The sequence below is a fragment of the Octodon degus genome, unplaced genomic scaffold (genome assembly GCF_000260255.1).
Source record: "Octodon degus isolate 3935 unplaced genomic scaffold, OctDeg1.0 scaffold00282, whole genome shotgun sequence".
NCBI lineage: Eukaryota > Metazoa > Chordata > Mammalia > Rodentia > Octodontidae > Octodon > Octodon degus.
Genome location: NW_004524858.1, coordinates 290,203 through 314,027, shown reverse-complemented (window position 1 = coordinate 314,027; position 23,825 = coordinate 290,203). Strand labels below are relative to the sequence as shown.

At 53.1% G+C, this 23,825-nt stretch overlaps 1 protein-coding gene across 8 annotated transcripts in view; it reads left to right on the top strand.

Moving 5' to 3' along the window:
- Gatad2a (GATA zinc finger domain containing 2A) overlaps positions 1-23,825 on the top strand; it is a 96,373-nt gene that overhangs the window by 62,824 nt on the left and 9,724 nt on the right. For 5 of the 8 annotated variants that reach the window (XM_023707190.1, XM_004646833.2, XM_023707185.1 and 2 more), the window contains exon 3: positions 3,759-4,028. In XM_023707190.1, coding sequence (XP_023562958.1) covers positions 3,759-4,028 — 270 coding nt within the window. Of the gene's footprint in view, positions 1-3,753; positions 4,029-23,825 lie in introns of all 8 variants that reach the window. The other 3 variants (XM_004646831.2, XM_023707188.1, XM_023707189.1) reach the window with 1 other exon arrangement.

Below are 23,825 nucleotides of genomic sequence, written 5' to 3'. Positions count from 1 at the left end.
CTGTGCTGCTGAACCTGTGTGTTCCCAAGCAACAGGTCATTACTCTGTCTCTCATCACTGTGCCCTGGCCCAAGGACCGACTCTTCGTAGAGTAGAGGTCCAGCAAATGGCCTGTGGTGGGGGTATAGGAAAAAGTGCAAGTCATCTCCCTCTTCCTGTCTTTTTCCTGGGGTTGAACCAGCCCTGGGCTGTACCACGGAGCCCACCCCCAGGTGGGCAGGTCTCACCTTCAGGACTTGGCTGTCACTCCTGCCACTTGCTGACTTAACCCCACCCAGCCCCACTTTCTTCCTGTGTGAAACATGAAGGCTGCTAACAGCATTAGTAAAAGTCAAGCATCCCTGATCATAAATGTTCCAAAATCCAGAAATGTTTGAGTGCTAAGCCCATGAAGGAGTTTGGGGCTTTGGAGCCTTTCAGATTGCAGGTTTTCTGAATGGAGGTGCTCAGTGACATCTTCGGAGATGCTGATCTACTCTCCGAAAATCTCCAAACTTGGAATTATTCTGGTTCCAGCCATTTGAAATGAGTGCTCCTGGCCCTGTGGTGTTAGGGTGTATAGTGGCATTTCACAGAATGGGTGTTGTTAATAGGACAACCTCAGGGGTTGACCTGTAGTTTGCATCTCATTATTACAATTTTAATTATTAGGCTGGCCTTGAAGTCACTCCATAGCTTAGGCTGGACTTGAACTGGAACTCGAGGTGATTGTCCTGCCTCAGCCTTCCAAGTAAGTGCTGGGATTACAGGCATGTACCACCACACCTAGCTTTTTCTTTTGATTACCAAGGGATGTTTTACTGACCTGATGTGCTTGACTTGGCTGAGGGGTTGTGGTCTCAAGTCCACTTTGAAAAACCTTGGCCTTGCTCCAGCGTTGTCTGATCTTTTTCATTGTTTATGGACTGAGGATCTTAGGCCAGTTGGACAGTGGTGTTTATAAAATCCTGCCAGCATTGGGGTGGGGGCTACTGAAGACTCTACCACCTCAGCCCTGCATTACTGTACCCCCAGGTCTCAGTGGTCCCTATGGTGGTGCTCTGGGAGCCTTTGGTGGCCCTGGTGTGAAAGGCTCTGAGGCTGCCCATGTCCCAGCTGTGGCTGCCAGTGTGGCTTGCACTGGAATGGGCACCACTGCGGGAGTTTGCGCCCTCTGCTGAATAGCCTGTGGGGCCCAGCTTTCCTAGCTGGGCTGTTTCACCCTGAGACAGCTCTGTTGCTGGAAGTTTTGGAGGGGACCCTAAAGTGCTAGTAGGTTGACTGGTCCCTACTATTTTAGGGTGCTCTCATGCATGCCTGCTATTCCTTGCAGAGTCATTCATCACTGCTCAAGGCAGGTTTCTGATGACTTTGTGGCTGTTGCCAGGTCTCTGCCTGCAGTGCAGTGGCTTCCAGCTCTGGGTTGCTGGGACCTGGACCTGCTCACCTTGAAGGAGGAGTGTTTGTTCCTTAGCAGCCCCCCCTTCCCTAGTGCGAACACCCTGTGTCAGCCTGGGATTGGCTGCTAGCAGGCCCTGAATTAGGGGCCTGGCTGTGGAGGAAGCCCTAGGCCACAGAGGGGAGGTCAGGTGGGCAGGTCAGGGCCCACCCAGACCTCTGGGTGGGCCCACGCCCTCTAGCTGCATGAAGTGGAGGGAGGGCACCCAGGCTGGCTGACTGAGCTCCAGCCCTAGCTTTATGATGCATCACCCTGGTACCACACACTGCGCACAAGCCTTGGGCTCCTGGGCCCTCTGCTGGGGGCTTTACCCTGCTACTGGAGCTGGGAGCTGTGGCCCAGGCCTGACTGTGTGTACCTGCTACCCACAGCTGCCGCTGGAACTCTTTCCCGAGCAGCCCTGGTCAGGGCAGTGCCCAGAGGAGGGGAGGAGCAACTGACACCCTACGGCATTGCTGGGGCTGCAGTCTCTCCAGAGACAGGGCGGTTGTCAGTGAGCCGGCCAGACAGGATTTGTGGTCAGGGATGTAGAAAAGGGATAGACCTAGAGTGAGAGGCAGGGGAAGCTCCAGGGTGGGCCAGTGGGAAGTCACTGGGGCTGATGGGGTCGTGTATGGGTGGTAGCTGCAGGCTGGACCCCAAGTCTGAGAGCACTTCCAGGATTGTGGACCCTACTCCTCAGCTTACTCTGTCAGGTCACACTATGGCACTAGGTGCTGCTGAGAGAGGTTGAGCACTGCCCACCCTGCAGAGCATAGGGCCTCTCCTGCCTCCGAGCTGTCACATATGGTAGGAGACTTGCTCTGTTTGGTCTTCTCAACAGGCTTAGCCCAGGAGGGAGCAGGTGGCAACTCTCGCTCTGGCTCCCATTGGAGCATGTGCCTATGCCTACATTAGTGCTTGTTTGGGAAGCTGGTTGCAGGCAAGTCCCATAGCTGGTGATGGTGATAGGACCCTTTTGTGGCCTTGCAGGCCAGGGGACTGGCTCTGCCTGGGACGGGCTTCCCAGAGTGTTCACCAGTATCGAAATGGAGTTACCTGGGCAGCAGCAAGGTATATAGTCAGGGCCTCCACATAGTGCATGCCACAGGGGTGAACTGGGCCTTGAGGGGCTCCTTTGAGGTGGGTGTGGACTATCTGAAAGGTGACACTGGGAATTTTCTGGTTTGTTTTTTTTTTTTTTTTTTTTTTAGACAGAGACTCACTACGTAGTCCAGGCTGGCCTTGAACTCACTATGTACCCCAGCCTAGCCTTGAACTCATAGCAATCTTCCTGCCTCAGCTTCTTGAGTGCTGGGATTACAGACGTGTATTATTAGTCCTGACTGAAAATGTTGTCAGACTTCAGGAGCTCATTTCTTTTCTTGTCCTTTGGTGAACAGGGTGGACTTTTTTAAGACTTTGACTCTCCCAAACCTCATTTCCCTGGCCTGTTGGGACATCGAGGCCTGGGCGGCCCCTTTAAGATTGCCTGTGTAGGGCCCTGTTGTGGAATGCCAGCTGCCCCCCGTCTTGCTGTCCTCGCTCTGCTGTCCTCCTGTCTCCTGTCTCTCCCTCTGTCTCCGTCTCCGTGAGGGTTAACAGCACTTGAGCTTGTTGTCTGGAACCGGTTCAGACTGGTTTTCTGGAAAGTGCTTTGTCTCTCAGACTGAATCCTGGGAAGGGTCATGTGGAGCCCAGTGATGTCATGGGATCAAAAACTGACTCAGCTGTTTTGTCCTTCTTTTCTTTCTTCTTTAAATCAAGATATGTGTGTGCTGCAGGTACGGGGTGGTGGCTCGGTAATGGGTCAGGCCCCAACCTCTCCTCCCAGTGCACCTTGCCAGTACCCAAAGGGTTAAATGTGACCCTACTCCCCACCTCCTGGAGGTGAGTGGAGAGTGAGGGGACTTCTCTTCCCTAGCAGAAGCAGGGGTCAACTGAGGCACCACAGTGACTCCTAGGTTGACAAGGTTGCCCCTTCCAGAATCCTACACAACAGTCCTGTGTGGACTCAGAGCTGGCAGCTCAGCGGGAGGACAGTTTCCCCCGTTCTTGCTCTCATCTGAGTGCACCGGGCTCCTTTCTTTCTGATGAGTGGCCCTGCTATTGCTCCTGTCCAGCCCTGTCTAGATGCTTGGAGTACCTCAGAAACAGGCATCTCTCCTCCCCAGTGTCCCCAGGGCTGTGAAGAAATGTCCCATGAATGCCTCTTGGGACCTATGTTTGTTGTACCCACTCTGCTGTCACCACACTCAAAGCCACACCCAGAAAAGTTTCTAGATGGTAGTAGTTGGCTGTGTCTGGTTCCAATGCTGTCTTCTCCTCCCCTCAAGTCCAGAATGACGGAAGAAGCATGCCGAACCCGAAGCCAGAAGCGAGCCCTTGAGCCTGACCTGACAGAGGACGGTGTGGAGAGCAAGAAAGTGAAAATGGAGAGAGGACTGTCAGCTTCAGACCTCAGCCCTGAGGGTGACACAAGAGTGACACCAGAGCTGGGAGCAGGCCCAGCCCAAGGACTTCTGGGGGTCTCGGAGGCCCCGGCAGTGGCTGTGGGCAGAGGCGAAGGGCTGCTGGGTGACGGGCCAGTGGACATGCGTACCTCCCACAGGTGAGCAGGGTGGCAGCGGGTAGGCCAGCTGTGTGGGTTGTTGTGCTGTGTCCATGGGTCCTGGTCTTGGTGTCGCCCTGCTGGCAGGTTGCTGTCCCGGCAAAGGGAGCTCCCTCCTGGGCTCCTGGCACCAAATGAGAGTGGCTCGGGTGTGATCTGTGTGTTGGGCCCCTTAGCAGGGCTCAGCTAAACAAATGGCCTGCCACCTGTGAGCTCAGTGATCTTGGTTTATAGGAAAAGGCGAGGCTCTCGCTGAGTTGTGCCTTCCTGCCTTTCAGATCTGAGTGTGGGCTGTCGGGGGATGCTGCACACTGCCTGGGGTATCTCTTGTTTGTTGACTTTCACCGTCTCCGTGGGCAGGGCTCCTGCAGCCTGCTCTGTTTTTTCTCCTCAGCCCAGGGTGACTGCCTGTAATCGGCTGTTGTGGGGCTCAGCCAGGTGCACACCTATCGCCCCAGCACCCTGGGAGGCTGAAGCAGGAGGATGGGAGGTTGGAGCCCAGCCTGGACATGTTAGTAATTCACTGAGATCCTTTCTCAGAAATGAGAAGTGGAAGAAGTCAAGTGCTCAGATGTAGCTCAGTGTGCAGACCTGGTTAGTCCCCAGTACTGAACAGATGGGGAGGTGCTCAGTCCTCACCCCATTTCTTTGTTCAGAAATATTCTTTCTCCCCTTAGAGAAATACAGACCTGGCCCAGGCTCTTCTTTTACATGTTGTTGGGATCTCTCCAGAATGTCATACCAGCAGCCCCCTAAGGCATAGAATTTTCTTCTCCTGTGCACTAGACCCCCCCACCCCCACTATCCAGGATGGAAGCCATGGCCCCTTGCCTTTTCTGCCAGCATCCACCAGCCCTGGAAAGGGCCCCTGAGTGCTGATCTCTGTGCTAAGTTGATTTTGGAGCCAGGAGCAGGGGTGGTGAACCTGATGTATGACTTGGTGTTTCTGGACACTGGACTTGCACCTCCTCTGCTAGCCCCTGGTCAGAGCAGGCTGCTCAGGTCCTGCTGCCCAGAGCTTTACCTCTTTAGCTTGCTTCCCTGTGCCCCCATTTGGATGCAGGCCTATTCTTACCCATAGGTACAGGGCTTGTTCCTCCCTCAGCAGGGCCGAGGGTCTGGGCCCCTTAGGTGAGGTCTCAGCCAGGTGCCCACATCCATGGAGGCTGTCCTGGTGCCACCTGTGTACCCCACAGTGCAAGATTCTGGCTTGTGTTTTATACTGCAATCACTGAGTGGTTCTGTGTGGTAGGCCTGGGAGATTCCGGGCTCAGTGTTGATGTAGTTCACAGCTGGGACTTGAAGCCCATGGCTGCCCCAGGGCTCAGGGCCTCTTGGTCACTTTCTCCACTGGACCATCTGCTCCTGAAATGAGAATACTCAGAAGATGGGAGGTTATTTACTAAAGCTAATTGGGATGGTTTTCTTAGGACTTATAAAGGATGCCAGGAACTGAGGGGCAGGGAACAGCCCAGGCACTTGGACATGGTCCTCCAGAGCACTGGTGACACTGAGGACATCTGTGTGGCAGTGGAACAGCTCAGCCTTGGAGGCCAGCAGGTGGGCTAGGATTGAGTCAACCAGGCAGGTGACTGTGGCCTGTGCTTTTCACTGGTTAAACAGTGATCTCCACCTTGCAAATTGAGGTGATGTGGAATGTGCAGTGGGAATCAGAGGCCACCCAGCCAGTGTTGGTGAGAGCTCCCTTTCCAGTTATCCCAGTGTGCAGAGTGTGTTGTCCCCTCACCCCATGCTTTGGGGTTAGTTACATGGGAGGGTGGGGGGAGGGGTGTTCTGACAGAATCATAGGATTGCGCCTGCCCCTGAGCCATTCTGGGTCTGTGCTAGCTATGGGCCACCTAAGCTGGCTCCAGCCTCAGTGTGTCAGTTGTAAGTTATGCCAAGAGAGTTTAATTTTTGTTCTTTAACTTCTTATCCAAAATACAGCAAACATAATGAAAAGTATGTGTGCTGCTGGATACGTTTTCACATACTGAACATATCCTTGTAGCCCAGAGTGAGAAAAGGACATGGCAGCCCTGTAGCACAGCCTCCACAGCAGCCCTGGCCTGGCCACCAGCAGTGCAGATGGCTTTCCTGCCTCTGTGGGGATGAAGTAGCCTTTACTCTGTCTGCTTGTGTTGAGCATTGTGTTCATGCAGTTTGCTTGTTTTGTTGAGGCAGCAGTAATTCCCTTTTCCTGCTTTCTGGTATAGCTAGCCCCTGTGTGTCTGAGTTCTGAATGCATGAATCGGAAATACCCGGAAGGGTAGGGTGTAGCTCAGGACACGGTGCTCGCCTGGCGAATGCGAGGCTGCCTGCGTTCGGTGCCCACTCACAGACGGAAGTCTTAGTCCATTGAGGATGGTATTACACAGCGCTCACTTTACGTTGGGGTTCTCAGTCCTAGAGGTAATTTAAACAACACAGCTTTTATGAGGGTCTTCAGCATCCTGTAGGGCGCCTTAGAGCCTGGGCCCTTCTGATACCAAGAGTTATAACTATATTGTTTCTACAATTTGTTCTGTTTGGCTCATTCTCAAAACTACCTCTTTTTCTTTGATGCTTTCTAATTCCTGTCATATGACTTAACTTGGGCATTTGGAAGGCTAGAGGTATTTTCTGGTGGTTTCTAGAAGGAAGTTCCCTTTCCTTTAAGAGTGTGGCTATGACTAGACATCACCAAATTAAATAGACTACAGGTACATTACCACATGCACACACTGTGGTGGGTGACTTGGAACATGCATGGGAGGAGGAAGTGATAGGACCCTCCTCTCTGTAATTTGGTGATATTTCTGACTTAGTCTCTTACAGTTTGTGCTTCAGAAATTGGAAGGAACTTCTGGTTAAGATCAAGGAGATGGTAGGTTGGTTCCCAAAATGCAGTAAGTCAAGCATAGTGGCTTAAAAATGACTGGGGATACAACTCAGTGTGAAGGCCCTGGACTCAGTCGCCATTGTTACAAAAAAGAAAAAACAAAAACAAACTGGCAAATTGATACATACCCGTAATCCCAGTACTTGGAAGGTTGATCATCGCCCATTTGAGAGTTCAAGGACAGCCTGAATTGCGTGGTGAGACCCTGTCTCTGTACCCTCCCACCTGGTAATAATAAAGCAAAACCAAAATAGCAAAAAAACACTTCAACATTCCAAAAATTGCCCAGAGGCACACAACACTCCCAAGTGTATGTGTTTAAAAATTGCCAGTCTCTGAGAGCGGGGAGACTGGCGCTCAGCCGGGGACTAGGCTCACACTGTCTCCCTACCATGTGGAAAGGTGCTCCTGCAGGGCTGCAGCTGCTGCAGGCTGAGGAACAGCAGCTTCTCTGAGGGTGTAGAATGTACAAATTTGAAATAATTGGGCCATATCTGAAATAATGGCCAAAGATACCTTACCAAAAAGCTCACAAACACCCCATGGCATAAATGAAAGGGCGCAGAAACTTAATTACAGCAGAGTGAAAATGTGGGAGTCAAAGAACGGTTAAGAACTCTGACAGCAACAGGAGCAGAGGCCATCACCCCGGGCTGTTTGTATGATGAACAACTGACCACTCACTGGGACAGTGGGAAGCAGAAGGGGTTGAGTGCATTCGAGGCACAGGAGGGAGAATAGTGTGGACTCAGGCTTGCTGTCCAGCAAATGGCCCTGCTAAAGTGAAGACACGGCACAGCAGGGTCAGACTAGTGGATGGGGAGAGAGGCTGCTGGCAGTAGCCTGACCAGTTCTTCAGGCTGATGGGAGACACACCCGTGGCTGAAGTCCACATGGTGGGGGAAGACCTGGACCGGGTGGGGGTGTAGGTGAACAGGAGAGATTGTTACCTCAGCCCTCTGAAAGCTGCCCAGTGGGGCTCACAGTATGCTAGATCACGATAGGGCTGGTACAGAAGAGGAGAGCAGAACAAAGCACAGTGTAGCAGTTTCTGTTTCATTAGAATCAAATTAGCATTAATCTGGGCTGGTGAGATGGCTCAGTGGTCTAAAGCACCTACTTAGAACAAGCTAAGCTAAGCAAAACACAGGGACCGCGGTTCAATCCCCCAGCACCACATGCCAGACAGCCCCGCCCCCTGGTGGGCTGAGCTGGCCACACACACACAAATAAATAAAATAATAATAATAATAATAATAATAATAAATATTTAAAAAAATTAGCATTAATCTGAAGTGAGTGGGGCTGGGAGATGGCTCAGTAGAATAAGCGCTTCTCTGTTAAGTGCAAGGGCCTGAGTTCAATCCCTGGCTCCGCAAAAAAAAAAAAAAAGACAAAAAAACAAAAAACAATCGGAAGTGAGCTTTTTTTCTCTAATATCAGCACTCAGGAGACTGAGGCAAGAGGGTAGCAAGTGGAAGATAACCCTAAGGTTCATAGCCAGATCTTGTCTTAAAAAAAAGATCTGAAGTGTTTGTGTTAAATTAAGATGCTCACTGTAATCACTAGAACAACTATTAAGAAAATAAAAGATGAAGTTGAATGTGGTGGTGCATGCCTGTAATCTCAGCCCTCAGGAAGCTGAGGCAAGAGGATCATTAAGTTCCAGGCCAGCCTGAACTGCATAGTGAGAGCCTGTTTCAGGATAGTAAAAAAGAAAAGATAGTGAAAATTGCCAGATCAATGGAAGCATCAAAGCGATGTACTAAGTAACAGACAAATACATAAAGGAAGACATGTAGAAAGCAAATAGCACCATGGTAAATGTGAATCCAGCCCTGGCAATATTGTACAGGGTATGAGTGTTTTAAGTGCCTCAGCCAGAAGCTAGAGAGGCTGAGGCGGAGGACTGCTGTGAATTCCAGGTTAGCCTGGGCTATAGTGAGCTCAAGGCCAGCCTGGACTACATAGTAAGACCCTTTTCTTAAGGGAAGACGGAAAGAAGGAAAAAAGGAAGTCAGGGATTGTTTTGTGTTGGATTAAAAAAAAGTGTACTCCTCCAGCTCAATGCTAGGTCAGCTCAATGCTAGGTTGTTTATAAGGGACACCCCCAAGTTGAAGGGCAGATGTAAAGGAATGTGGAAGGATATGCCACAGTAAGCAGTAGGACTCTGCAGTGATTATTGATTAAGATAAATTAGTCCTTAAGGCAGAGAGTGGTTAAGGCTGGGAGGATAGCTTGGTGGTCTAAGTGCCTGCCTGGCAAGCGCAAGGACCTGGGTTTGATCCTCAGTACCGCATTGTGGCACATGCCTGTAATTCCAGCTCTGAGGGATCAGTATGAGTCTGAGCTGAGTAGCAAGACCCTGTACCAAATAAATAAAAGATTAAGAATAAAAGGGGGGTGGAGTCTGGGGAGATAACTCAGTAGAATAAGCACTTGCCTGGCAAATGCAGGATCCTGAGTTCAATCCCCAGTACCACCCCCCAAAAAAGGGCTGGGGAAATGGCTCAGTAGAATAAGTGCTTACCTGGCAAGCACAAGGGCTTGAGTTCAATCCCCGGTTCTGCAAAGAAAAAACAAAAAGGCAGCAGTTACCAAAAGTTGGAGGACACTTGGTGATGCTGCCTCAGGAGTGCATGGCAATCATGAGGCTGTGTGTATCTAACCACAAAGTCCTCAAGAGATACCTGGGGCCTGGGCTGGAGGGCTGATAGGGGATGGGCAGAGCACTGCAGAGGACCCAGAGCACCGCAGGTCTTTCATTGCGCATGGTGCTCCAGGCTGGATTGTGTGCCAGGCTGTGAACATGGTCGCCAGGGTACAGGGACAGTTAATAAATGTTGGCAAGGACACAAAAGATTGGGTCCCCTCATGTGCTGTGGGTAGGAATGTGAAACAGTGTAAACATTGTTTTCTTACAAAGCTGGGTGTAAATTTACCACGTGACCGCCAGATCTACCCAAGAGAAGTGAAGCCACGCCCACATGCACAGGTGCAGTGTGTCACAGCTTCATGGTTCCTGCTGGCCCCTAAGTGGCAGTGGCTTGGATGCCTGTAAGTGGATCAGAGGTGGGCAGCCCACAGCGGGTTCCGCTTCAGCGTCACAAAGGGGCGCTGGCAGCAGGGTGCTACAGCTCGGTGGCTCCGAAGCCTCGGATGCCAGCCTCTTAGCCTATAATTTTGTTCACAGCACGTGTTCGGAAAGAGGAAGAGAGGGGCATATGAGGCTCAGCAGTAGAGCATGTGCTTGGCATGCGCAATACCCAGGTTCCTCCCAGCATTGAAAGGACAGACAACCCCCACCTGGAAAACCCCCTAAGAGATGAAATGTAGAGTGGGAGAACACGCTCAAGGACTGCCAGGGGTGGGAGAAGCAGTAAAAGGAATGATGAGAATGCACTAAAATTGGGTTGTACTGATGTTCACACAGTTTTCTACACTTAATAAAGCACATTAAATTGTACTCTGCTAATTGGTGGACTTTGTGGTATATGAATACCTCTATATGGGTGTTAAAAAGTAACAGGCTGGGGATGGACTTGATGAGCCCTGCCTGGCACATGCAAGGTCTGGACTTCCATCCCCAACTCCACAAAGAAATACACAAATTAAATCACTGGGCCCTCCCACCTAGCGCTAGACCGTGCTCAGGGAAGTGATATGTGGATGTGGGAGCTGCTGGACCCCTGGGCCAAGAAACTTGGCCCCTGCCCCAGCCTGTGGAGGCAGGTGTGGCGCTGGCGCTGTTGTGGGTCGGAAGGAAGAATGGACTGCCCCCAGGTGCAGATATGAGTGCCCCTCCCCAAGAATGCAGGGATGCGCCCCACGCCTCCTGGAGATAATGGCAGGTGGGGCCCACAATCTGCTGGGCTTCATCCTGTTGCCCTAGGTGTAGCTCCAGTCACGGTGCGGGGGACCGTTCTGAGGCCCACGGAGCAATGCTGCTGTTGGTGTTGTGTGGCACAGAAGTCACTGGCACCTATGTGGGCTTCGAAGCTGCAGCATAGAGTGGTTGGGTCAAGCGGCAACCTTTGGCCCTCCTCCCTTGGCTGTAGGCAGGTCCTGCTGATGCACTGTTCATGCACCCCTGTTGGCTCTCACAGACTAGAAAACATCAGAGCTAGAAAAATCTGTGTGCTGGGCCTGCATGGCAGAACTTCCTGTGAATGGTGATGTCCTAGATGACAAGATCCATGAGACCAGCTCAGGACCAGCCTGAAAACCTGGTATGAACAAAGGTGTCAGTAGGATGGTGACCTGTGTGTAGACACTGGCTTCCCTTGGGTCCTTAGGACGCGTGGGCTTACCTTTGGTACTAAGACAGGGTCTGGTGCCACATTGGGGGAGTGAGGGTTGCACACAATTTAAAATCTTTTTTTTAAAATACACTCAATACATTCATGTTAACATGGGTCCTATTCCAAAAGCAGAAATGCAAAAGGAAAGTGAAATTGCAGCCACTGTTGGCCTAAAACACATGATGTATGGCCAACTGGGAAGAGGAAAGGCTTTTGGAAACAATTCTGGAGATTGGGACCAGGGGTACAGCTCAGTGGTTTAAGTGCCTGCCTGGCAAATGCAAGGTCCTGAGTTCAATCCCTGGTACTGCCAAAATAAAGCAGAATTCTGGAGGTTTCACAGTGGTTGGTAGACCCACGACTGCTGGCCTGTGTTGAGGCAGGGTGTCATGTGTGGCAGTGGGTAGCTGCAGACCAGAGACCTATGGGCCTCCCGGGGGCACTTGCCTGCTTATTGAGACCCCACATGGCCAAACTTTTGAGGTTGTCCCACTATAGGCAGGGCTGGGGTCCTGCAGCAGAGCTGTTTGGTGGTCACACTGGTATATGTATGCTGTGAGACCACAGGTGTCTCCAGGTGCAACCCCATGAGACTTCTGGCAGTCAACACCTGGCACGCTCAGCAGGAGGAGCCTTCATTTGGGCTGGGCTGGTTCCACCGCTGTAGAGGTTCCCTAGACGGGTCCATGTGTTGTGCACCCCATGGTCTCTGGGGTTCGCCCTGGTGTGGTGGGCTGCTGCTCAGCAGCAGGCATGGTGTTTGGTCTCTGGATTTGGGTGAGCAGCAGCACTATACCTCCCTGCATCCCCATGAGTCTGCAGCATGGGTGGGCACCTCTTGGTACATACCCAGTGGTCAGGTTGTTGAGGTTGTGTGTGTTTGTTTGTGTTAATGAAGCCACTAGGCTTTTCCTCAGAATGCCTGTGCTGTATTATACTTGTTGTGGAGCCCACAGCCTCATCCTCACTTGGTCTCATCACTCTTTATGATTCAGCCACCAGGTATCCCGAGAAGCCAGGGTCCAGGCCTTTGCCTCCATGCGTCATCATGCCCTGGGCCTGGTCACTCTTCTGGGATGGAGGCACAGAGCCAGGCCTGTGAAGGAAAGTGGCATCAGGCTGCCTGAGGTGCTCCTCACAGGGCTGGTGCTGTGGCAGTCACTGTTGCACTGGCTGCCTGAGTAGGGTCCCCCAGGAGCATGCGGACCTTGGCCTCCCCTGCTCTCATGCTGTGCCCACCATAGTTGTGCAGGCTGCCACCGGCTGTCTGCTGGAATCCATCCTCGAATGAGGCAGGCGACTGCCACCCAGCTGTCAGGTGCTGGCTTGGGCAGGACAGACTTCCCAGGGGTAGGGGCAAGTATCAGGTGGGCCCACACCCTGGTTCTGTAGGCCGACTCCCTCATTGTGGGAATTTGGAAAATCCTACAGCAAGAGGCCCACCCTCCACTGCAAGATGGGTCCCTGGTGTTCTGGGAGCCCCTTCTTCGCAGCTTCAGTCCCTCCCCAGCACCAGTTGGAAGCCAGCTGCTGCCTTCCACTTTGAATTCTGTCTGCTGCCGTCTGCCACTGGGCGATTTTCAGTAGAGGCTGGGTGGCCCAAGCTTCTCCTGTTCCAACCAGAAGTCCACGCCCCACTACCCACAAAGTGAGTTGAGCTCAGGGGCTGAAAGGTATGTCTCTCCCTCCAAAATACATTCTGGTCCTCTGGTCTCTGGTGATAGCCTGCAGACCTCTGATTCTTCATCCCATTTCGATTTTCTGTCCATCTGCCTTTATTCTGGACCTATATCTAACTGAGGTGTGAAGTCATCGGTATTTGAAGAAGTCACTGTATTTCTAAAGTAAATTAGGTTTGGGGGGCATTATGATGACCGACCGGCTCTGGGTGCCCCCAGGGATCCAGCTTGCCCATGGCCCATCCCATGTGTTGGCCTGGTGATGGCAAATTAGAGACTATAGTCTCTCCTGAACCCTGAGCTCCTCTGTGGTGTTCCTTACGAGGCCCTACTCTGGCCAGGGAGGGAACTGGGAACTCGAAAATGTCTCCCTGGTAGAAAGGCAGAGGCCGCTGTGGCCCTCTGGAAGGGGTCAGCTGTGGATGCTCATCCTTCTGGCAGAAACTTCACACATGAGCAGGGGTGCAAGGTATGCAGAACTTTGATTTATAAATGGCTGGCTTCTGCTGCATGTGGAGACGTGAGTTGGTAATCCTAGCTTTCTGGGAGCCTGAGGCAGGAGGATCCCAAGTTCAAGTCCAGCCTGGGCAGCTTAGCAAATTAACATGACTGTATCTCAGAAAGTAAGGGGGTAAGGGATATGGCTCAGTGGTGCAATGCCTCCCTGGCATGTGCAAAGTCCTGGTACCAAAAAAAGAAAAACAGCTGAGGATGTAGCTCAGTGCAAAGGCTCTGGGTTCAGTTCCAGTATCTGGAAAAGACAAGAGGGCTTCTGCCACTGGTGCAATGATTTCTGATACCTCCTAGCACACATTCCTGCTGGGGCCTGTCCCATGCCAACTTCCTGTAACTGATGCCTCGGCCACAGTGGCGGGTAATTTAAAGTTGGCTATGTGAGGATCCAGTTTTAGTTTGCAGCCAGCCAGCTGCTGGTCATGGACTGGGCAACTGTGAGGAGTGGGTTCCTGGCCCTTTTTGACCTGTGTGAGCCCTGGAGTGAGAGCAAGAATGGGAGTGATGTGTGCAGAAAGTGCTCTGGGAAGGAAAGTGTGGCTTACTGTTGGAAGAGACTTTGGTGTGTGCCTTTTTTCAAAAAGGCATGTCTGGATTTTGGCAGCCTGTGATGGGAAGGGGAGTCACAGTGAGGGAACAGGGCATCCTGCACCTTCACTTGACGTCTGCCTTGTGCCCTGCCCTGGAGCCTCTCTAGTTTCTGCCACCTCATGGGGAAGATTAGTCACTGCTGATGGGAGCTCACAAGTGCCTCAGAGGGGCAGGAGAGGTGGCCAGCTACATTCCCCAGGACAGGAAGGCAGTGTGAGGTGCCAGGGCAGGCCTGGCAACTGTCCTTGAGGATGCTAAGGCTGGGCAGGTACCCGGGACTGGTTCTGGCCTCCTTGAGGAGTGGGCAGAGAGGGCGACAGTGTGCACTGAGTGGGATGGAGACATACCAGATGTTGCTATATGCCCCTGCCTTGGGTCCCCAGCCATATAGCTGCTTATTTTTAGAGTCTAAATCTTAAAAATAGTTGTGATGCAACCACATTGTAAGGCTCCTGGTCTTTGTGGGGCTGAGACCCAGTGACACACAGGGTCCTGGCTCTTCTGGAAGCGTTCTATAGAAGCTGTCAGCTCAGCCATGTGTACTACTACCTCCCCGAAGGACTCAGAATCTGTGGGCTGTGTGGGGAGTGTGGCCTGGGAGCTTGGAAGTTTGGGTGCCTGGAGTCAGGTCAAGAGACTTGCTAGTGTGAGTGGTGCCCAGAATGGCAAGTAGGGCTGAGCAGTTGGAGCCTGAGGGTGCTGTCCCGACACTGCCAGAGGCAGAGCTGGGTGTGCTGCAGAAGCAGGTTCTGGGGCCAGAGCATGACTGTGGGGTGGGAGCCGCAGGTGCTGGTCGGGCTCCCAGCATTTGGGAACCAGGCTCTCTGTAAGCTGTGTCCAGGAAAGGGCTGCACAGTTGTTCTAGAGCTGTGAGGACCTTGTGGCTACCAGCTGTTGGGGCTTACAGTTGAATAAGCCTTACACCTTTAGGGCGGGCCTGTGGAGTGCTTGGTATAGCTCGCTTCTCAGAACAGCTTTTGGCAGTGGGGAGAGTCATTGCCAGGAGGCATCAAGACAGCGAGGCAGGGGAGCCCTTACCTGAGGCTCCAGCTGCTCCCTGCGTGTTCTGGGCCCCAAAGAGCACGTGAGATCTGTTGACTCTCTCTGCGTTAGGAAACTGGGTGCATGCTGCCAGTTCCAGCAAGGGGAGGCCAGGGTAGGATGAGCTGGAGTTCAGGGCGCCTATATAACTCAGCAGGCTCCTATCACGGCAGCAGGGAGAGAGGGTCCAACTGCAAACAGCAAGCCTGGCACAGGCCCAACTCACAATTCCATGTATGGTCTCTACTAAATGTACAAATGGTTGGAGAGATCATTCAGTGGCATAAGTGCTTGCCTAGCAAGGGCAAGGTCTTGAGTTCGATCCCCACTTAAAAAAAAAAAAAAAAAAAAAAAAAAGACTAAATGCACATGTGTTCTATGACACCGTAAAGTCATGATCGTGAGTGGACCCACTGTAAAGTTGGTGCTCGTCTGCTTTCTCATCTATTTTTGAGGGGAGGTTCTTCTGAAACAGAATTTCATTATGCAGTTCAAGTTGGCTTTGAATTCACTTTGTAGGCCAGGCTGGCCTCAAACATGCAACAATCCTCGATCTCTGCAATTTTGCAAGTCTTTTGATTGTTCGGCTTAATTAGAAGCCAGCTATTTGATCTGCCTCTCTGCCTTAGCGTCCCATGGCAGAGTGAAAGCCAGAAGGGAAAAGCCCACGTTCAAGTGGCACTCACACAGCTGAGGAGCTTCTACCTCTTACTGTGGGACGACAGGGTTTCCTTCCTCAGACTGATACATCAGCAGTGAGGTTTTGTACTCTGGTAAAATCCACTTGGCTTTTTTGCTCCTTAAACAGGAAAAAGAATTTATGATTAACTACTTTTACAGTACTAGGGATTGAACCTGGGGCCTTCTCATTGAGCTCCCCCACTGCCGGTGTTTCATTTATTTTGGAACAGGGTCGCAATAAGCTGCCCAGGGAGATGTCAGGCCGCAGTTCTCCTCCCTCAGCCTCCTGAGTATGGTGTGACAGGTGGGGGGCACCATGTTTCCCGCCTATTCTGTGTCTGACCCAGGGTCCCACAGTGTTTAACTTGGGCCAGGACAGTTTCTCAGACTTGCCTTTTTGATGAGTTTTTGACAGTTTTGATGGTCTGTTGGTATCCTCTTGTGGGACTCAGCGTTGCCCCAGGAGGAGGGGTTTGGGGAGGTGACCTCCAAGGTGAGATGCCATCCCATCATGTGGTGAAGGTGCTTAGGCTGCATGCCCTGGTCACAGGGAACTTCTTCCTCCAACCTGCTGCTCTCTGTCAGGTTTTTCTGTGCATCGACCATGCCCTGTGATGACCCCTTGAAGGCAGAGAGCCAGGGTTTGTGTAAACTGTCTGGGACTCTGCTGTTTTCCTGGAGTTGGAGGTATGCATTCCTTACTGACGTCTCCAAAACGGCTTCTTTCTGTCCCAACAATCTTTTGGGAAGCAGAGGCCAGTGAGATAGCTCAGCAGACTAAAGCAGCTGCTTAGGCAAGCACAGGCACCTCTGTTGGATCCCAGCACCACAGACCATGTTAGCCCTGTCTCCCAGAGTGGGTTGAGCTAGCCAGAGTCCCAGGCATAGTGGCACATGCCCATAATTCCAGAGCTGGGAGGCTAAAAACAGGAGGATTACCACAAGCCTGCGTCAACCAAATACATGAAAAAAAATCTGTTGGGAAGCTGTTGTACACATAGCAAGTGGTAAACAAGTTTCCCAGAATGTAAGTGTTGCCCATTGGAAGGTGGGACTTGATTGCTGGCAACAAATGCCACCTGAAGTGTTTAGTGAAGTGGCAGGCTCTGTGTTGACCGTTTTGGGGGAAACATCCGATAGCTCTCAAGTCTGGTTCTCTGTGTCTGACGGTTCTTCCCTCAGCAGTGCACCTGAAGGCATCACCCTGCTTCGGTGGCATTAGAACGCCAAAAAATTCGGGTCAGTAATGTGTTGTGGCAGCCTAAGGAGAGTGTGTCCTGTTCAGCTGTGGAGGGAGCAGGCCTTGTTGTAGTGTGCTGGGTTTGGTGACTGGCCAGTTGCCCCATAGCAGCAGGAATGCTCCCCGTGGTCCTTGTGGGTATCTGGTTGGGACGTGGGAACACGGGGAATCTGCCCTGCCCTTTTGTACACTCCTCCACCCTGCATTCTGAGGTGACTGCCCAGACCCATGGGTGCTGCGCACGTGCTGAGCGGGTTCATGTTCTTGGCAGCTGGAGGATGGCTGCAGTCCTTGTTGTGGTTTGCTGGTGATGCTGCTCTTGCTTGGATGGAGTTGGGGAGCAGGCCTACCTCTTCCCAGGGGAAATCTCTGCTCTCTCTGTTCTGTGTTTCTACTTGGAGACTTGTCACTGCATTCCTCCCTGGAGGGAGGTCAGCAGGACACGTGCAGGCGCCAGGGGCAGGAGGGATGCTGGTGCTGGTGCCAGTTCAGGCTCTGCTGTTCTCCGGCTGGGGCCCCTGAGTGCCTGCTCCACGCACTTGCCTGCCCTAGGTCCTGATGGCCCCCAGATCATTTTGGAGCTGGGGGCCATGTACATCCCTGACCTCACCCATCCTCGCTTTGTCCCCTAAGGACTCTGCATTAGGGATGCTGCAGGCTCCTTCAAATAGAAGTAAAGATCAGCTCTAACCTATTCCAGAAATGTTACTTACAACCCGAAACAATGACTGTAGAACTGGTGATCACATGGGACCAGCCCCTGCCTCCAGCCCCAGAGCCTCTTTGCTCAGGCCTCCTGGGCCCACCATGGGGCAAGGTGCACACAGTGCCAGACCCTGGGGTGGACCTGGGCTGTCTGCCCTCTCGGAACTGTGACCTGAACCACCCCCACCTCCCCCACACACACATACACATACACAGAGTGGGGATGACAGGAAGGTGTGCAGTGGTGACTGTCGGGGCCACTGGAGAGTGTCAACAGGTGTTCTGTCTGGGTGGTGATCCAAACGTGACAGACTAGCTTTTCAATTCCATGACTGTGATCATCTTTCCTAAATGCTTCTCCCCGATTTCCAAGTAGAGCGTGCTGGCTTTGAGTTACCCTCCCTGTGGCATCCCCACTGGCAGGCTCCCGCTGTAGTGGTGACCATGATCTTTTTGTCCCTACAACCCTAAGACCAGCCCTTGTCCAGTGAGGTTCCAGGGCACCGTGACTAGGGGTTGCTGCATTCCTGGACAGCGTCAGCAGCATGTTGTAAGGGGTGCTGAACCCCTGGCTGCCATACAGAGCTGCCTGTGTTGCCCTCTGCTGAGGTAAGTGGACATAGCTGATGCTGGGCCCCATAATGGAGTCCCAGAGCAAGTCTCCAGGAAAAATGATGGCTGGATTTCAAAAATCCCATCCCAGCTGCTCACCTCTGCGGCCTCTGTGGCTGAGAAGCAAAATGTGTTCTGACTGCAAGGCCCCCACAGAGCGAATGCTGGGCTTTTTCTCTTGACAAAGAAGCCAGGAGGAGCTCAGGTTACGATGGAGGAGTGGTAATGGATGCGCAGAGGGGAGGAGAAGAGTCCCTATGGGGCCGGGCTGGCTGGAGCAGGGAGCAGGTGGGCTTGTGTCCCCCAGGGCAGGCCCTGTGCCTGCCACAACTCCCTGAGGACTCTGGGGGAGTCCACAGGCCACAGAGTGCTCCTGTAGTCTCGTGGGGTGGTTCTGAAGAGGCCCCTTTGGGAAAAGAGAGCAAGCTCTGTCGGGGTCCCAAGGAGCTCCCCCATACCCAGGGCATAGGGCCTGCCAGAAGAGATGGTGTCTATTGGTGCCTGCCAGCTTGTTTCCTTGAAGACTCCTTCTGAAGGATTCCCTAAAAGTGTTTTCGAATTGGTGATGGGATGGGGTGATGGACTGAATGAAGCATGCAGAGTTGCTTTTTGTCTTTGACTTAGACCTAGAAGCCAAGGTCCTCCTGGCCTCATGGTCCCTTACAGCCCTTCCTTCCTCTCTAGCATCCCTGGTCTCCCATGGCCTCCTCAGCTCTTCCGGCTCACCTGAGTCCTGCCTGTGCACACACCACCCGGCCAGTGCCATCGTGGCTGGCAATGTGAAAAGGCAGTGGGGCAGTCATTTGTGTAAATCTGTCATTTCTCATCTTTTCTCCTTGCCTTGGCCCAGGCTGGTGTCTAGAGTGGGTGGCTTCTTGGGGGGCAGGCATGCTGAGGGAGGAAGCAGCAGCAATGTGGGCAAGCTTTTTCACCCGGCCTGGCTGGGGCTCCTTTAGCCTGTGGTTTATAGCAAGGATGTGCTGATGTGTTACTGTCTGGGGCTGCTGTTCCACTGGTGTGTCCAGCAGGCCGGGCCTGTCAGGCCCCCTGGTCCTTGTGTCCCATGTTAGATGGATGGGTTCACTGGCTGCATGGCTGGGAGTGGTCCAGCCTGTCTGTGCCTGTCTGTTTCCCTCACCAGCTTTGGGTATTGTACACCATGAAGGCTTAGGCAGCAGCTACTGGGCTCCTGGGCTTTGCTTTGAAAACCTGCAAGGTTGCTTCCCTCTACTCTGTAGTTCAGAGATGGAACCACAGAACCAGCCGGGGTGGGGTGGAGCACAGTGCTGGGGGAGCCAGCACCCAGCGCCACCACTGCATCCGTTGGCTCTGCAGAAGCCAGCAGTGGGCCTCAGCAGGGGCCTATGCCATTTTTGCCTCTGGGTATAGGGGTTTGTCTATCCGGAGTACAAGGTTTCCTTGTTGATACCCAGGGAAGTGGTTGAACTCAGTCACAGGGCTTGGACTTCTAGGATCTGTTGCTTATTAGAAACACACACAACAGCAGAGAGTTTGGAAATCCTTTCAAGTGGATTTGCATTTCATTTCCTTCAGCAGCTTGGCATCTGTGTGCTTGTGGGAAGTAGCCATCCTTGAGGGCAGGAGACCAGTTGAAGGGTTCTTTCGAGCTCAGACCCCATCCTGGAGTGCAGTGCGAGGCCACACCAGATCCTGCCATCAGGCCATCTGCTCTGTATCCCCGCAGGTAGCTCTGGGCCCCCCATAGAGGGTTCTACCCACGAGTGCAAGGCTGAGGAGAGGTGGCCTGTTTGCTGCCTGCCTGCTCAGCCTCAGAGTCCAGGAGCCCGGGGAGCATCCCCTCTGACAGAACCAATCATTCCACTGAGGGACCCACCTGTGGGTGCCTCTCAGCTGCCAGCTCTGAGGTCATTATCCTGTCTGGGCATCCATTGAGGCCCTTCGAGGGTGTGGTGCTCTTACAGTTTTGGGGGTTGCCTAGGGGCCTTCAAGACGTGGCCCTCCTGGCTGTGGAGAGGGCGCAGATGGCATGGTGCAAGGCACCTCATGCATGTGTTGGGCAGGCTGGGCAAGAGGCTGCCACTCCAAGAGCCTTGAGCCTTCCTGGGTAGAGCTTCCCTCACCAGGCATCCCCAGGAGGCTGATCCTCTTCCTTAGAGACCAGAGGAGGAAGCCAGGAGGCTGGGGGTCTTGGGGAAGATCAAGGCTCTCTTTAGGCAAGTGCCCTGGGGAGCTGCAGGCCTGCATCTTTGTGAGGGCAGCTCCTCAGGAGTGATCGGGCCAGGCCCTCTGGGTATACCACACCCTCTTCTGGGGCAGCTGTCATCACCTGGCCTTGATCTCCCCTTGCCTTTGCTTTCGGTGCCCTGGGAACAAAGACCTTGGCCCTCATTGGGAGCCCCATGGAGTGGAATGGAGCCCAGGTCTCCAGAGTTATGCTGGTACCATACCTATGCAAGGGGCTGCCCTTCTGGGAGGGGTGGGCGGAAGGTGGAAGGAGGGCTGAGGCAGGGGTGCCCACACAGGGGCCCTGGGAGGCAGAGGCTCTTTGCCCTCCAGGGAGGGTGGAGACCTCCTAGATGGCCTTTGGGAAGCCTGTGCTGTCCCCAACAGAACCCTGGGAGGGGGGAGCTGAAAGGGCTTCCCAGGTGTGCACTTCTGGGGTCCTCATGGGCGCTGGGCCACTGCCGACTGCAATCCTGGGGCCAGGGTGTAAGCAGGTAGGGTGGTTGGGGTGTGCACTGGAGGGGTGTTCCCCAGGCATTGTGTGTGGAGGTGCCACAGTCAGGTGCTGCCCTGCCCCCACACTGCCACAGCCTCCTGCCAGGCCGAGCCCCGGGGGAGTTGGGGGGGTTGTGTGCTGTGCAGGAAGCAGTTGGCTCTCCCGGAGTAGCACCTCTTGTCTCAAGGCCTGTGTGGAGGTGACTTTGGTCTTTGCGCTCAGTAGAAGCTACCTGTGGCCACGGTGGCTGGGGATGACTGTCAGGATGCTGTCTGTGACTTTCTACCGCTTGAGAGGAGGCTGGTGTGTGCTGTGCTCCTTAGAGCTTGTGCCTCCGAGCTCCCCTGGTATATTTTTGGCCATTCTTTCTTTCTTTCTTTTTTTTTTTAATATTTATTTATTTATTTATTTACTTATTTATTTAGTGTGTGGCCAGCTCAGCCCACCAGGGGGTGGGCGGGCCAGCATGTGGTGCTGGGGGATTGAACCAAGGTCTCTGTGCTTTGCTTGAGCTTAGCTTGTTCTAAGTAGGTGCTTTAGACCACTGAGCCATCTCACCAGCCCCGTTGGCCATTCTTTCTTAAATGCGTTCTGTCTTGCCTCAAGAGGGCCGCCACATGCCCTGAGGCTTGTGTTTGCTCTGTGCCTCGCAGTGGACCACAGCCGGAGCAGAGAGCAGCTAGGATGTAGTTCCTCTCACCTCCCAGTTCAGGTCCTGCTGTGCACACAGGCTTTGGCAAATGTGCACGGCGCAGGTGGGGGAGGGAGGGAGGGAGGATCAGGTCCACCTTCCCAGCACATGCGCCTGTTTTACTGACCGCAAAGGTCTGAGCCCCAGGGACAAAGAGCCCTGCATTTGCTTAGTGAGATCCCTAAGCCCCCAGCATGGGCTAGGTGGTATTCAGTATGAATTCTGGGGTGAGCAGCTAGAGCTGTCACCTGTGCAAGTGGTACCATGTGGCAAGTGACATTACAGTCCTGCCTCCAGAAGCTCTGCAGACTTCTGGCAGGTCACTGAATTTCTGGTGCTCGGTGAGCCTTGATGCTGCTAACAGCCCGGCCTGCTTCCAGGGATCTTCGTAGGGCACATACAGTCTCTTTTGATCACTGCTTTTAATGAGGGTTTTCAAAGATGGGGAGGTGGGATCAGTTAGTCGTATTTGCCTTGAAATACACGTAGCTTCCAAATGAAGTTTATTTGAGATAGCAGCCCGTGGTGGCAGGCTGGGGTGGACACTGATGCTCCCTGCACATGGGTTAGGCTGCCTTTTATTCTGGCTTTAAAAGTCTTCCTTAAACGAATCCTTGGAATCATTCCAAACCACCTTTTCCCCCCCCCGAATTAAAAACTCTCCAGAAAAGTACAGTACTAAGAACCTTAAAGGTGCCCCCCTCAAAAAAAAAATTGAGATTAGGAAGTTTTTCATTTTGAAAACTAGACAGGCTGGTGGCCTCCTCTGGGCTTGAGAGAGGTGACCCTGGGCCTGGTACCTGTGCATAGTCTCTGTGGCTTGTGCCACACAGGAAATGGCTGCAGCCCCGGGGAGCCCGGCGCCTCCATTTTCTGACAGCACCTGAACTCTTACCTCCCTTTTCAAAATGAAGGCTGTGTGTCACAAACCGGTTAGAACTGCCCGTTGCCATGGTTTTCACGTTGGAAGGCACAGTTAAAGGGTCACATGACCAAGGAGGGAAATGCCTTTGTCACATGACTTTTTGGTGGCCTGATTAGCATACAGGAAGTTCACTCCCTGCTGGCTGCTGGGATGCTGAGTGATCATTGATGGGTGGTGACATCATCTCTTGGATAAGTTATTGATCAGTCTCAGGCCAAGCTAGGTTAGAGAGCACTGAGGTCAGGGTGGCCCTCACAGGAAACTTTTAAGTGCAACATGTCTCAGGCCCCACCCTGCCCTCTGGCCCCAGGTGGCCTCCAGTTTCCTTGGGCATCTCACTTCTGTGAGTGGTCCATGCCCTCCCCTCATGAGGAAAGCCCGTGGCTTCTGGTGTGTCCTCCTGCCACCATCCTGCCTGGGCTGGGCAGTGTGTCTTGTGAACTATTTGAGGTGCCCCTGGCTGCTTCTCAGCTCACCCACTTCCCACGAGCCCGTCTGGTAGTAAGCAGCTGGGCCGGAGGATCCCTGCCTCTCAGATGTGTTGCCTCTGCCTGCATCCGGAGAACTTGGAATTGGAGCTGACGGGTCGCCTTGAAAGTTGATCTTGGGCAGCGTGGGGCCATCAGTGAGGAGCCACAGATCTGCTGGTGGTTCGGTGAACCTCAAGTGATGTTGGGGTGACCCGATAAACTCCCTGTGGACTTAGACAGCCCCTTCCCGCCCCAACCCAGGACCCTGTGTGCTTCAAGTTGGTGGCTGTCTAGTTGAACCCAGTGTGGGCTGGAGAGTGCGTTGGTGGCTGGGATAAGGGCAGAAGGAAGGGGGTATTGGCTGCAGTCAGTCGCAGCTGCCAGTCCAGGAGGCTGCTGCTGCGCCAGTGGTTGCTGACTCCTCTCTGAAGCCCAAACCTAGTCACAATGTCCCCACTCTGCACAGTGGGCAAGGCAGGGACAACTTGGAGCTGTGACTTAATTTCATCTAAGAAGTCCCGTGGATCACAGTGCCACCTAGTGGGCACATTGTGTATTTGACTGCTTTCCCTTACCACAAAAGGAGGCTCTGGTTTCTTCAGAATAAGTCTTCAGTAAGGTTCCTCAGGGAAGGTGTGCAGCGTGTTATTACAGAGGGGGATGTGTGGTAGGGGCACAAGTGTATGCTTCACAAGAAGGGAAGCAAGTATCAACCTGTGCCCGCTTCAGTGAATGGTGTCATGTACGTGGTTTGCACGGAACGGA